This window comes from Haliotis cracherodii, unplaced genomic scaffold (genome assembly GCF_022045235.1).
Source record: "Haliotis cracherodii isolate W230 unplaced genomic scaffold, xgHalCrac1.p SCAF_4, whole genome shotgun sequence".
In the NCBI taxonomy this organism is placed as follows: domain Eukaryota; kingdom Metazoa; phylum Mollusca; class Gastropoda; order Lepetellida; family Haliotidae; genus Haliotis; species Haliotis cracherodii.
The window spans coordinates 58,415,890-58,431,261 of NW_027266297.1; the positions used below are offsets into that span (position 1 = coordinate 58,415,890).

Genomic DNA, 15,372 nt, shown 5'->3' on the forward strand with positions numbered 1-15,372 from the left:
GAATACAACTTAAGGCATGAACTGCAAGACATTCTCCATTCTATACAAGAGCTATTTGGCGATAGCTATTACAAAGACCACACTGCTTCCTTCTTACCGCCCGGACTATTCAGTCACTCGCTCCATACAACAAACTGCGTCTGTCGAACTTCACTTAATAAAGACCTACAGACGCCCAACTTGCATAAAGTCAGTGACGTGGACGTTGTTTTCTATGGAGTTCCCACTTGCGTTTTAGCCGCAGTTACCTTCAGGTAATAGGTAGGCACGTAGCAATATATGACGCACACATCCTCCATGGACGAAAGCTTTCAATGAAACGAAAGTTGTCTCCCAACACGGACATATTTGGGTGAGTAAATGAGTAGGTAGATAGCTTGTTTATATGACATCGACTCGGAGGACGTCGTTATTCGGATAATTTCAACTAAGGGTTAGCCTCTCGCGTATATGGAAGCTTTATATAGGTTATGTGAACTCGAGGAGGGTGGCTACAATACGCCCCCTACCCCCCTCCCGACCCGTGAAAACCCGGGGTAGAATAGGTCTTCAGCAACCCATGCTTGCCGTAAAAGGCGCCTATGCTTGTCGTAAGAGGCGACTAACGAGATCGGGTGGTCAGGCTCGCTGACTTGGTTGATACATGTCAGCGATCCCAATTTCGTGGATCGATGCTCATGATGTCAATCTCTGGATTGTCTGGTGCAGACTCGATTATTTACAGACCGCCGTCATATGGCTGGGATATTGCTGAGTGCGGCGTTAAACAACAGAGTGTCAATGGTGAAGTGGGGACCTATTTAACCCGGGTCACTATGTGATTGAAACACCGCGGTTATTTCGCTGTTTCAAACAGGTACAGGCATGGATCTCCGTTGTAAAGATTGCCGTAAAAGGCGACTATGCTTGTCGTAAAAGACGACTATGCTTGTCGTAAAAGACGACTATGCTTGTCGTAAAAGGCGAGCATGCTTGTCGTAAAAGGCGACTAACGGTATCGGGTGGTCAGCCTCGCTGACTTGGTTGATGCATGTCATCGGTTCCAATTACGTTGGTCGATGCTCATGATGTCAATCACTGGATTGTCTGGTCCAGACTCGATAATTTACAGACCGCTGTCTTATAGCTGGAATATTGCTGAGTGCGGCGTTAAACAACAAACAAACAAACATGTATAGATACAGGCAATGATACACAATAAACGTTGGCTCACATAGATACAACGCTATTGGCCATATTGGAAAAATAATTTGAGTAAAGTGCTCCAATTCATTGATCGATTTTATTTTACTTTGTGCCATTTTTTGCGTTGGTCATGGTTGGATGGTACACGCCCTTTCTAATCACATAATAGTGCCCATGATTTGTTAATATTTTGTTGCGTTAGTGTTTTATCGTGTCCGTCAGTGATATTAAACACAGAATTTTTTCTCCAGGTTTTGCATTTTGTGAACCAGTTCTTTAGGCACTATGGGGAACTGTCAGTGCCGAAAAGATGGAAAACTTAACAGTATCAGTATGGATGATATCACTGTTTATCCGAAACAAGAGCGTGAGTAGTTTTAAAATGTCTCAGTTTCTTAATTTTACTGAAACGTGTTTAACTATTAAGACAAGAGTCTCCATGGTGATTCCTGGATAGAATAGATCAAAGGTATCCTATTATTTTAGTATGAGCCGACAAGTATCAGCTTGGACCTGTTTCACAAAGCGAGCGTAGCTCAAAGATGATCGTAACTCCCATACTTTAACATAGACTTAAAAAGTCGTAGAGCTATGATCGCTTTGTTGAAAGGGGCGCATGCGCAGGATTGTGTTCCGCTGAGTGCATCTACTGATTATTGTCATTGTGCCCCGACGGCTCGGGTCGTTGCTCGTGCCGTCAACCACTGGTTTTCCTGACCGAGCTTTGTTTATTTACAGTCTGCCTTTGTATGTGGTGACTGTGGTGTAAAACAACACTCACCCATTTCCAGTTCAAGCTCGCAATATGGGCGAGACATGCATATATCTCCACATGTTCAATGATAGATGTTTAGCGTGTCTGATTAAATGAGTGAGTTGGCTTTATCATCAATATTCCAGTTGTAATACGCCGTGTCAGCTTAATGCGCGCGCGCGCGCGCGCGTGTGTGTGTGTGTGTGTGTGTGTTGAGATTGTAATAAAAGAATGACCACGTTGTTTCATATAGCCCGTGAAGCAAAAGAAACTACACCTATCAGTGGAGTGAGTGAGTGAGTTGAGTTTAACGCCGCTTTTAACAGTATTCCAGTTATATCGCGGCGTGTCAGCTTAATGTGGGAGGAAAGCCCGAAGTGATGCAGGTCTCAGACGTTTACCACTTCGGCGAAACCCACGAGCAAGGGTATAGTGCTGACAAACCTAGAAACATAATCGGGGCGAACCGGGACCTATCAGTGGATGTTATCATATGTTTGATTTTCAATTAAAAATGTCTAAGGTATTTTAGAAAATAATGAACTCTAATGGTGCTTAGTCATCAGGCAAAGAATACCCCAACATGGATTTATTTTAAAACATATAATTTGATTGAAAACTTTTAAAACTGCAAACAATTTCGCAGTATACACATCTGCTGATTGGTAACTCAGACAGCTTATCTTTGAAAATCAAGAAATTTGGCTTTTTCGGCACAAATTTAATTTTCAAACAAGGTAGGAGTATTCTGGTTGCAAATTCATTTTTAATCCCTTTTTTCATTGAAGCCATTTATTTTTACACAAAATTACCAGACACACATTACTTTTTACAATAGACAATAAAAGACATATTAATCACATTTATCAACATCAATTTGGGCGGTCGGGTAGCCTTGTGGTATAGGCGTTCGCTCGCCGAAAACCCGGGTTCGATTCCCGACATGGGTACGATGTGTGAAGCCTGGTGTCCCCCGCCGTGATATGGCTGGAATATTGCTAAAAGCGGCGTAAAACCATACTCACTTACTCAATTTTCAATTACAAACTCAAAATGCTTTCTTTTACTATTTTACTTTTCTTACTGTTTCCAGAGACCATATATCGGGCTATGTACGACTATAAAGGAACACATCAAGACGATTTGCCCTTCAAACTGGGAGACCGCTTTCGGGTGGATGAAACAAGGTTCAAATACAGTGTTAAGTTAGAATATCTGATTGTATATGAGTACAACGGGTGGGGTGAGGTGAAATGGGATTTAACGTCGCGTCCAAGATCATTGCACTTATATAGCGACGTGCATGCACGTGTGTGTCTGCGTTTGTGTGGCCGCTGTACTAGTCCTGACTGATGCCGATTTATGCTAGCCCACTGAGATACCATGCTGCAGTTAAACATGAATACCCCACTCAGACACAGAATACTGACTCCGAGCCGACCGGTCCTTGTTTTAGCCCCTTAATGGCGAGCGCCAGGCAGGGTAACAACAAGTACCATCTTTTAACGTCTTTTGGTATGACGCGGCCGGGAATCGGTGATATGAGTACAACGACTTTATGATATCAAATGAAATTGTTAATCCCAGTCGAGCTTATTTTGTCTCATAACAATGCGTGTCTCACGTGTGAAACACTTACACTAGCGTCCTATTTCGGAATGTACAGGTACCTGTATATGGTTTACACAGGTGTCTACAGGTGTTGCTCAGGTGTCTACAGGTGTTGCTCAGCATCTGATGATTTCCAAATGGAATGGTGAATTCCAAAGAGCAAACTTGTATGTAACGGACATATTGCACCGACGTGGTGGACACTACTCAATATATGAATATGAATATTTGATTTCGTAACTATCTTTATTATCCATATGACCCGTGAAGATCCGGGGTAGGAAAGTTATTCAGCAACCCATGCATGCCGTAAAAGGCGTCTATGCTTGTCGTAGGAGGCGACTAACGGGATCAGGACCGGGTGGTCAGACTCGCTGACTTGGTTGATGCATGTCATCGTATCTCAATTGCTCACGATATCGATCACTGGATTGTCCAAAATCGATTATTTACAGACCGCCGTCATATAGCTGGAATATTGCTGAGTGCGGCTTTAAACAACCAACCTTTTACGACAATGTATTGGTTGCCAATTCTAGTACTACTGCAGACAATGCTGCTTCTTCAGTGTAGAAAATATTTATGATGGATTATGACGTGATTACTACTTATATGAATTTAAGAATTTCACCCTCGTATGATACAAACCTTCTGTAGCACTTTCGTAAATTCAGCAAATTCAGCATCACCTCCTCGTGTAACCACATTTGTGTGACACTTGCATTTTCATACATTGTTGTTTCAGTCAGGACAGCGACTGGTGGATGGCCACCAACATCGTGACGGGAAAGAAGGGATACATCCCCTTAAACTATGTGTGCAAGGACGATGATTCGTCGCAAGCACAAGAGTAAGTCCGCACCTAAGGATTTGTTTGTTTGTTGTTTCACGCCGCACTCAGCAATATTCCAGCTATATGACGGCGGTCTATAAATAATCGAGGCTGGACCAGACAATCCAGTGATTGACACCATGAGCATCGATCCACACAATTGGGATACGATGACATGAATCAACCATGTCAGCGAGCCTGACCACCCGATCTCGTTAGTCGTCAAGCACAGTCGCCTTTTACGGCAAGCATGGGTTGCTGAAGACCAATTCTAGCCCGGATCTTCACGGGTCGTATGTATTCGCACGTTGGTATATTTGTTTGTACGAGTAATTACGTACAGTACGTGCAAGGAGGCCAATGTATCATGGATTGGTGCTGACAGTTGTGTTGAGACATTGCCATGGAATGATGGAGCTCAAACATCTAACATAGCTGATATCTTATGAACTGTTCAGGGCTAATTTTGATAAAAGATTCAATATTTGATTTTTCAGTTGGTGGTTTGATTTTAATCGTAACGATTCGAATGACATGCTTCTTCATGCTGGCAACAAACCCGGAACATTCCTTATCCGAGAGTCCACAGGTGAGTAAGCGAGTGAGTGAGTGAGTGAGTGAGTGAGTGAGTGAGTGAGTGAGTGAGTGAGTGGGTGAGTGAGTGGGCTTTGGGTGAGTGAGTGAGTGAGTGGGTATGTGGGTATGTGGGTGGGTGGGTGGGTGAGTGGGTGAGTGAGTGAGTGGGTGGGTGGGTGGGTGGGTGAGTGAGTGAGTGAGTGAGTGAGTGAGTGAGTGAGTGAGTGGGCTTTGGGTGAGTGAGTGAGTGAGTGGGCGGGTGGGCGGGCGGGCGGGTGCGCGAGTGAGTGAGTGAGTGAGTGAGTGGGCTTTGGGTGGGTGAGTGAGTGAGTGAGTGAGTGAGTGGAGGAGCGAGGGAGGTTTTACGCCACGTTAAGCAATATTGCAACGACATTAAGTCGATGACCCCAGAAATGGACTTCAGACATTGTACCAATATTATGCATGGAATCGAAACCGGGACTTGGGCGTGACGATCGGACGCTTTCACCACTACATTATACCACAGCACCCTTAAACAGCAAAACATGCACTTTGCCCATGTTGAATGTATTAGAATTGCACCGAAAAGCATGATCGATTAAATCGATTACTTCCCATGTTGTCAAATTTAAAGAACATAGATTATACAACCAGTATTGATATAGCTTTAGAGGCGCGAACACCTTCTGAACACTACATGTAAATATATAATGCAACTGGTCGGAGTTTTTAATTTGTATTGTTTTAATTGCTATTCTCTTCCTCTTTAATATTAAAAATGATATATTTTCCAAAACATAAATGAGGGATAATGTTAAGGGGTTAAGCAGATGGACACACACTTGACCCTGTCCTCTCTCTCAGTAAATAACTTACGAAAAAGAAATCGAACATGTCTTTTACAAAATATGTGCTATGAAACTCGTACTTCAATGCTGTGTGAATCAAATCGATCTTACCACTGGGGAATAGGTTACGTCGTTCATACCTACCCCGGAGTCTGAGGCATCGGAATTCGCCGTGAAGAGAATACACCCTTAGTCGGGCCAGAATCTGATGTTTGTTTGTTTGTTGTTTAACGCTGCACTCGGCATTATTCAAGCTGTATGACGGCGGTCTGTAAATAATCGTGTCTGGACCAGACAATCCAGTGATTGACATCATGGAGCATCGATCAACGTAATTGGGATACGATGACATGCATCAACCAAGTCAGCGAGCCTGACCTCCCGATCCCGTTAGTCGCCTCTTACAACAAGCATAGTCGCCTCTCACGGCAAGCATGGGTTGCGGAAGACCTATTCTACCCCGGATCTTCATGGGTCCCAGAATCTGATGATCAGATTTGACTAGAACTCTGGGTTTCAGCACCATACCCGTACTCATGGGTTTCACCAAAGAGACACTTCTAAACATCTAGATCCTCCATTACTTTGGACTTTCCTCTAAAAAACACCGTGATATAACTGAGATACTGTTTAAAAGCGGAGGAAAATCATTCATCCATTGTTTTCCTAATGTTCCAGACAAATCGACCCACGTGTTGTCTATACGAGACACAGACCAACACAAGAAGCCATGTGTCAAGCATTACCGAATAAAGAAATTAGACAGTGGAGAATTCTTTCTCAACCCGAAGACACCATTCACAAGCATGATAGATCTTGTAAACCACCATAAACGTATGTATTCCGCTGTCTTCCTTGTCAAGTCCATTTTGTCATATTCAGTTTAATATTAGGTTTAATGAAACCGTCCCGGTGGAACTTGCCAGGCGCATCGTTATAAGTAACATGTAAAAGATATACTTTTCTGAGTCCTAAAGAAATATATAAATATTTGATATTATTTACAATACATTCCATACTGTTATGTGTCACTGTAGCCGAGGTCCTTCTATGATTTGTCGCTGTAGCCGAGATCGTCGAGATGTTTGTTTGTTTGTTGTATAATGCCGTACTCAGCAATATTCCAGCTATATGACAGCGGTCTGTAAATGGTCGGGTCTGGACCAGACAATCTAGTGATTGACATCATGAGCATCAATCTTATCAACACTCCCTATGCCATATTAATTCTTTCTCTGTCCTTTGTTTGTTGTTTAACGCCGCGCTCAGCAATATTCAGAGGTCTATAAATAATCGAGTCTGGACCAGACAATCCAGTGATTGACATCACTGACATCGATCAACGCAATTGGGATACGATGACATGCATCAACCAAGTCAACGAGCCTGACCACCCGATCTCGTTAGTCGCCTTTACGGCAAGCGGGGGATGCTGAAGACCTACTCTATCCCGGACGCAACTCTGCACAGCGAATTGCGGCGCCTTACACGACTTGGTCACCCGCGCCCCGTAGCATATGATACGGCTGTACTGTCAAAGGTTTCTGGCGTGCCCAGGAGACGCAACTCTGCATACAATCAGTCCTATGAGTCTTGTTTACTGTATATTCACCAGAACATCCAGATGGGATAAGCAGGAAGCTGGCAGGGGCGTGTCCGAAGCTACCACCACCAGTTCACTTCCGGGAACTACAGGTGGATCGGAGCGCGGTACAGACACAACAAAAGCTTGGGCAAGGATGTTTCGGTGAGGTGTGGAAAGGTAAGAAATAAATCGCACATTAATAATGTTTATGTTCATGCCGATTCATCACGGCACTGTAATTCCGGTATTCAGACCAGACGACCCGTGAAGATCCGGGGTAGAATAGGTCTTCAGCAACCCATGCTTGTCGTAAGAGGCGACTAACGGGATAGGGTAGTCACGCAATTGGGATCGATGCTCATGATGTCATTCATTGGTTTGTCTGGTCCAGACTCGATTATTTACAGACCGCCGTCATATAGCTGGAATATTGCTGAGAGCGGCGTTAAACAACAAACCAACCAACGGACCAGACAGTTGTCAGTCATATAGTATATTGTAAAACACGAGTCGTAATGCAAAGCGATATGAGTAGGGAGTGTTAATGTAATAAATTCAATTAAGGAGTGTGTATGTGATATTTGCTTTACGTACATATTCATTTGTTCTTTTTATGGCCATGAAGTTAATTGGTGAAACAGTGTTCCATATCTACTCAATAATACTTTCAAGGTAGATTGATACTTATTGAGTCTTATTAAATGCATATACCGCACGATCTAGAGAGGTGACTCCCTTAAACTACGGTTATAACGAACTCAAAGGCATCACTAATGTTAGTTCGTTATAACCGTTGTTCCTTATAAGCACATATACAACATATGCACGGCAAATGCCCGGGGGGGAAAAAACAGTTCGTTATATGCGTGTTCGTTATAAACGTAGTTTACTGCACTTTGTTTCGAGGCCCATTGGGGACTTCGGGTTTGACATTTAAAATGTACAACAACCATCTTATAATCCAAGTACATTAACCCACGTATACTTTAACATTAATTATTTTGTCATGTAAATGTAAATATTTGTCAGGCTCGGGGTAGGTGGTGAAAACTGGTCAAAATTCAAAACCCCTGTTGGATGTTTTTGGTTTGGTTTGCTTTGCTTTGTTGTTTAACGCCGCATTCGGCAATATTACAGCTATATGATGGCGGTCTGTAAATAATCGAGTCTGGACCAACTAAAAAACTCTTTTTGAAAGCATGCGAAGGAAATATACATTAACACTTACTTCTTTTACCCTTTTTGCTGAGCACTATATTAAGAACATGTAGAGGTGATGAAGTACGACATGGCGAGAGTTTGAAGAATTCGGTACAACAGAAATGTTCACTGTCCCAGTTTGGAATAGGCTTTCTCTTGGAGTGAATGGGTACTGCGAAGTTGATGGGCAATGATTTAACTTTGTGCGACATAACAGTGTTAATAGCACACTTCTACGACCCAGTGGTTAAAGCGTTAGCTCGTCACGCCGAAGACCCGGGTTCGATTCCCGACATGGGTACAATGTGTGAAGCCTATTCTGGTGCCCCCCGCCGTGATATTGCTGGAATATTGCTAAAAGCGGCGCAAAGAAACTCACTCACTCACTCTACGACCCAAATCGCAAATTAGCTGGCATAATCTGAGTGAAATTATGACTGCATGGCAGGATTTTACCAATTTCAGGCAAACTGTGGAATATTCTTGACGTTGCCGTGAAGTCGCTGAAGCCGGGCACGATGTCCCCGGAGGCGTTCCTGGAGGAGGCTAATATCATGCACCAGCTGCGTCACAAGAAGCTGGTCCAGCTGAGGGCCGTGTGCAGCAGTGAGGAGCCCATCCTCATCATCACAGAGCTGATGGTTAATGGCGCCCTGCTGGACTACATCAGGAAGGATAGGGGAAGCAGCATTAAATTCCCCGATTTAATCAATATGGCAAGTCAGGTGAGTCGGCTGTTGTTGGGCTCATTTTTCGGATGTTGATGTGATCATTATCTCCATTATCTCCGTGTGAAAACTTGTGTCTGCGTGTTTCTATAAACCTACTGCCACTTTTGCCTGTAGCATTGAAGGTACCTCGCTGACTCATAGTAATCTTTAGATAGGTACTAATTTCAAGCGAAACCTGTTGAGATGTTTTGCATTTGAATTGTAAGACCTGCTTGAAAATTTCTACATTTCAATTGAAGGACCTTGTAGTTACAGTTGAGTTATTTTAACAGCATTTAAATTTGCGTCTAATGTCGCTTTTTGACTTGCTAAAGGTCACAATTTCCTTCACACGAAAGTTCCATGACTTGAATCGAACCTCACATATCATGTTCAGTATTGTAACTCACTTCGTAACTGTCTTCTCACTGCGCACCGGGACAGGTGATGAAAGGGTGTTCAATCTTATATGTCATGACTTCAGTTGGCTGCATGCTGCACGTGGTCTTTCTTTCGTCCATCATCGAATTCGTTTTATACCGCGACTACTATATTGGTTCACCGTATGGTATCCCAATAGTTTCTTCAGTTTTGGTGAAAATGTAAAACCATTGAGACGTGTTTTAACTATAGCATCCCTATAATACATGACCCCATGCGTGGACTATGGAGTACACTTTGCTAAATACTTGTCACGTGCGGAACCAATGTGAACTCTTACTGAAAGTGAGACCAGGTAACACTCCTGATATCACGAAGTTCTGGAGACCTGTCTAACAAGGTGAGGTGAGGTGAAATGAGGTTTAACGTCGCGTCCAAGATTATTGCACTTTTATAGCGACGTGCATGCACGTGTGTGTGTGTGTGTGTGGCTGCTTGTACTAGTCCGGACTAATGTCGATTTATAGTGCTAGCTCACTGAGATACCATGCTGCAGTTTAACATGAATACCCCACTCAGACACAGTCCTTGTTTTAGCCCCTTAATGCCGAGCGCCAGACAGGGTAACATCAAGTACCATCTTTTAACGTCTTTTGGTATGACGCGGCCGGGGATCGAACCCCGGACCTTCCGCTCTCAGGCGGACACTCTACCACAAGACCACGGAGGCGGCCCCGAACTTTACACAGAGCTCGCTTCAAATGCTCCCTTTCCAGGTTTACTTAAGTTGGCAGGTCCCGTTGCCCCCAGCAAGATTAAGTTAAGATTAAGATGATAGTCAGTTAAGGCTATGGTTGGTCCAACCGATCCGTAAGTTAAGATTATGTATATCTCTATTCACTATGTATTTTAATGTAAAAATACGATCATTATTTATGTTAACACATTTCTTATACTTATAGTCTATGTAACAGTCTTATGAATCAATATTTAGAAACAACAATTGCGTTCATCATTGAACAAAAACAAGGAATAGTTGATTTTATCCCACGGTAAATGAAGAGTATGATTTTAAAGTAAAGGTTGTTTCATACAGGAGAATACCAAGAAGAATATTATTATATTATATATAGGTTATATGAGTAAATACAACAATGGAGTCGAGTGCATTATCTTATAACGCCCACACCGTCTACATTCCCACAGATTGCGGAGGTCGAGTACATTACCTTATAACGCCCACACCGTCTACATTCCCACAGATTGCGGAGGTCGAGTACATTACCTTATAACGCCCACACCGTCTGCATTCCCACATATTGCGGAGGTCGAGTACATTACCTTATAACGCCCACACCGTCTACATTCCCACAGATGGCGGAGGTCGAGTACATTACCTTATAACGCCCACACCGTCTACATCCCCACAGATTGCGGAGGTCGAGTATATTACCTTATAACGCCACACCCTCTACATTCCCACAGATTGCGGAGGTCGAGTAGATTATCTTATAACGCCCACGCCGTCTACATTCCCACAGATTGCGGAGGTCGAGTATATTACCTTATAACGCCCACACCGTCTACATTCCCACAGATTGCGGAGGTCGAGTATGTTACCTTATAACGCCACACCCTCTACATTCCCACAGATTGCGGAAGTCGAGTAGATTACCTTATAACGCCCACACCGTCTACATCCCCACAGATTGCGGAAGTCGAGTAGATTACCTTATAACGCCCACGCCGTCTACATTCCCACAGATTGCGGAAGTCGAGTAGATTACCTTATAACGCCCACACCGTCTACATTCCCACAGATTGCGGAAGTCGAGTAGATTACCTTATAACGCCCACGCCGTCTACATTCCCACAGATTGCGGAAGTCGAGTAGATTACCTTATAACGCCCACACCGTCTACATTACCACAGATGGCGGAAGTCGAGTAGATTACCTTATAACGCCCACACCGTCTACATTCCCACAGGTTGCGGAGGTCGAGTATATTACCTTATAACGCCCACACCGTCTACATTCCCACAGATTGCGGAGGTCGAGTATATTACCTTATAACGCCCACACCGTCTACATCCCCACAGATGGCGGAAGTCGAGTAGATTACCTTATAACGCCCACACCGTCTACATCCCCACAGATTGCGGAGGGCATGGAGTACTTGGAAAGCAAAAACTTTGTTCACCGAGATTTAAGGACAGCAAACATTCTGGTCGGAGATCAGCATAACGTCAAGGTAGCGGACTTCGGCCTGGCAAGAATTCTTGAAGATGGAGTGGACTATACGGCTGATGCAAGTAAGGTGATCCATTGGCAGAAACCAAGGGGCATGTACCGTTAGGTACATGAGCATCTTGGCACATGTTAGAACTGACCCGTGAAGATCCGGGTTAGAATAGGTCTTCAGCAACCAATGCTTGTCGTAAGAGGCGACTAACGGGATCGGGTGGTGAGGCTCGCTTATTTGGTTGATGCATGTTATCGCATTCCATTTGCTTTGAGCGATGCTAATGATATCAATCACTGGATTGTCTGGTCCAGACCGCCGTCATTTAGCTGAAATATTGCTGAGTGCGGCGTAAAATAACATACAAACAAACAGTAACATTTAATGGATGCATACATACATCATGTTTTAATTCCCCGAAAGCCCTGAAACACAGAAATCATTCAAAGCAGAAACGTTAAGACCGATGCTTTTACAAATACCGCGTGCAGCTATTTTACAATTTATTTTGCTCCAGGATCAAGATTTCCCATTAAGTGGACTGCACCAGAAGCAGCTAATTACAGGAAGTTCTCCGTCAAGTCGGACGTGTGGTCATTTGGTGTTCTCCTGTATGAACTCGTCACTTTCGGGCGTGTCCCGTACCCAGGTTAGTTTTATTAGGCGTCCTATAGTGAGTGAGTAGACCCGTGAAGATTCCGGGGTAGAATAGGTCCTCAGCAACCCATGCTAGCCGTAAAAGGCGACTATGCTTGTCGAAAAAAGGCGACTAACGGGATCGGGTGGTCAGGCTCGCTGACTTGGTTGATGCATGACATCGATCCCAATTGCGTGGATCGATGCGCATGATATCAATCACTGGATTGTCTGGTCCAGACTCGATTATTTACAGACCGCCCTCATATAGCTGGAATATTGCTGAGTGCGGCGTTAAACAACCAACCAACCAACCAACCAAGTGAGTGAGTATGGTTTTACGCCGCTTTTAGCAATATTCAAACAATATCTCGGCGGGTGACACCAGAAATTGGCATTACACATTATACCCACGTCGGGAATCGAACCCGGGTCTTCGGCGTGACGAGCGAACGCTTTAACCACTAGGCTACCCGACAGCCCACTAGTGATGCAAGGAAGACGTCCATTCTTGAAGGAAAGCCACGTGTACTTTAGTTCAGTCTTGGCCGATCTACCCAACTCTTTCTATGTGATTAACATGTATATTGTATGTGTATGCTTGTAGGTATGTCAAATCCCGAAGTTATACGACAAATTGGAGCGGGTTATCGGATGCCCAAACCCTCCGGACCGATGAGTTTCCCAGATTCCTACTATGACGTCATGATGCATTGCTGGAAGATGCAACCAGAAAGTCGGCCAACCTTTGCGTACTTACACAGTTTATTCTCAGACTATTTCGTGTCTACGGAGTCTGGCTATAAAAGCACGGATGAATTTTGAAGTTGAATACAAGAACGAACATACAGATTTTATTGGAGCTTCAGTTTTATCTGTAGCTTGTTTGTTTGTTTGTTTGTTGTTTTACGCCGCAATATTCCAGCTATATGACGGCGGTCTGTAAATAATCGAGTCTGGACCAGACCATCCAGTGATTGACACCATGAGCATTGATCAACGTAATTGGGATACGATGACATGCATCAACCAAGTCAGCGAGCCTGACCATCTGAACGCGCTATTCGTCTCTTACAACAAGCATAGTGGCCTTTTACGGCAAACGTGGGTTGCTGAAGACCTATTGTACCCCGGATCTTCACAGGTCTATCTGTAGATTGAAAACATACATCCCCCTCTATGTGTATTTGCTGGTGCTGTGTGTATGTCTAATATTGTCTATCTATCATGTGATGCACAATGTTGGCACTGATACTGTTATTCCTTCACTCAAGGCCTAATTCTCTGGAGACAGCTAATTAGCAGAATACCGTATCTCTTCGATTAAACCAATTTGTCTGCTAACCCAAGTTTAATGACGCATATCGGTCTGGAAGTTAATGATTATCTTAACTATACAGAGACAATTAATGTCTTGATTACGGCTAAGTCAGTAATTACACTCTAAGGCCAAATCTATAAGAGATGTTTTTGGAGTCATCTGCCTTTGTTTGAAGGGCCCCTCACGCGAGGACTACTGCTTGTTTGTTTGTTAGTTTAACGCCGCACTCAGCAATATTCCAGCTTTATGAAGGCGGGCTGTAAATAATCGAGTCTGGACCAGACAACCCAGCGCAACTGGGATACGATGACCTGCATAAACCAAGTCAGGGAACCTCACTACCCGATCCCGTTAGTCACCTCTTACGACAAAGCATAATCGCCTTTAACGGCAAACATGATTTGCTCGAGGACTGCTGTATATTGCGAAATTAGGTCACTTATATCAGAACATTTTACTGTATTGCGTGTAAATGTATATACAAAGTTGCCCTTATTTTGTGAATAAATGTCCACTTACATCGTTACCTTGTGTTGTGTTGCGTTCACAAGAAACCATATCCGAGCCATGACTTCAAAGGCTTAACAATTGTTTACTGAAGTATTGACGGCGGCCAATCAAGTGAACGAGGTAGGGAGTACTTTGCCTTTAGACTTATCATGAACAACTGAATTTAATATTCATGAAAAATACATTTACCCCAAAAGTCATAAATACTTAGGTAAGTAGTGACGAGTGAGGTGGAAATAACGCCAAACGTATACAACATTGTGAGGCAGGTCTTAGACATTTATGGATATGTATCTGACACACAATGGCCCACAGTCGGGACGAACTCACGATCTTCGGATCCTGGCACAAATCTTTGCTTGACCACTAGTTACTCCGTGATACGTATCCGATACCCTTTCACTTGATGGACTCCGACCCAGTTCCACAACAACGTAACATATTGTTTGAATGAGTGAGTATGGTTTTACGCCGCTTTTAGTACTATTCCAGCAATATCACGGCGGGGGACACCATAAATGGGCTTCACACATTGTACCCATGTCGGGATTCGAACCCGGGTCTTCGGTATGACGAGCGAACGCTTTAACCACTAGGCTACCCGACCGCCCCACATATTGTTTGACGATACTGAAGAGAATTAGCTATGACTACAATGGGGTCCTGCTGTTGGTGTAGAGACTCCACGACAAAAGTCCGATGAACCAGAAATGGCTGTGGATAACATTCGTTTGCAAGTACGGCATTTAAACTATCAATCTCAAGGCTTACGTACGCAACAACCCTGAACTTGCGGTCAGGTGACAGAATGGCTTGGGGGAAACCTGACACACATCGGTCTATTGTTCCCCAAACATCAAAGCGATCTAGTAGGATATTGTTTACTGAAGAAGAAAAAAAGATACAGTAAAGGTGATAGCGTTTTATTTAGTTTATAGTTAAGTATGTCCCCAGACAAGGGAACACTTAATCAGAAATTCTATCTGCGGGTTGTTTGC

General features: G+C 43.6%; 1 protein-coding gene across 2 annotated transcripts; it reads left to right on the top strand.

Annotated features, from left to right (window-relative positions):
• The first annotated feature begins 268 nt into the window (after positions 1–268).
• LOC139478695 (proto-oncogene tyrosine-protein kinase Src-like) lies at positions 269–14,307 on the top strand. Of its 2 annotated transcripts, XM_071261273.1 has the most exons (11): positions 269–352; positions 1,437–1,552; positions 3,033–3,126; positions 4,296–4,400; positions 4,880–4,971; positions 6,467–6,622; positions 7,404–7,550; positions 9,039–9,298; positions 11,821–11,977; positions 12,425–12,556; positions 13,151–14,307. In XM_071261273.1, exons 2-11 carry the CDS (start codon positions 1,471–1,473, stop codon positions 13,366–13,368), a joined length of 1,443 nt encoding a protein of 480 aa, XP_071117374.1. In that variant the 5' UTR covers positions 269–352; positions 1,437–1,470; the 3' UTR covers positions 13,369–14,307. The 2 variants fall into 2 exon arrangements, with proteins under 2 accessions (XP_071117374.1, XP_071117375.1); XM_071261274.1 differs by lacking the exons at positions 269–352; positions 1,437–1,552 and having other exon boundaries at positions 3,055–3,126; positions 4,300–4,400.
• The last annotated feature ends 1,065 nt before the right edge of the window (positions 14,308–15,372 follow it).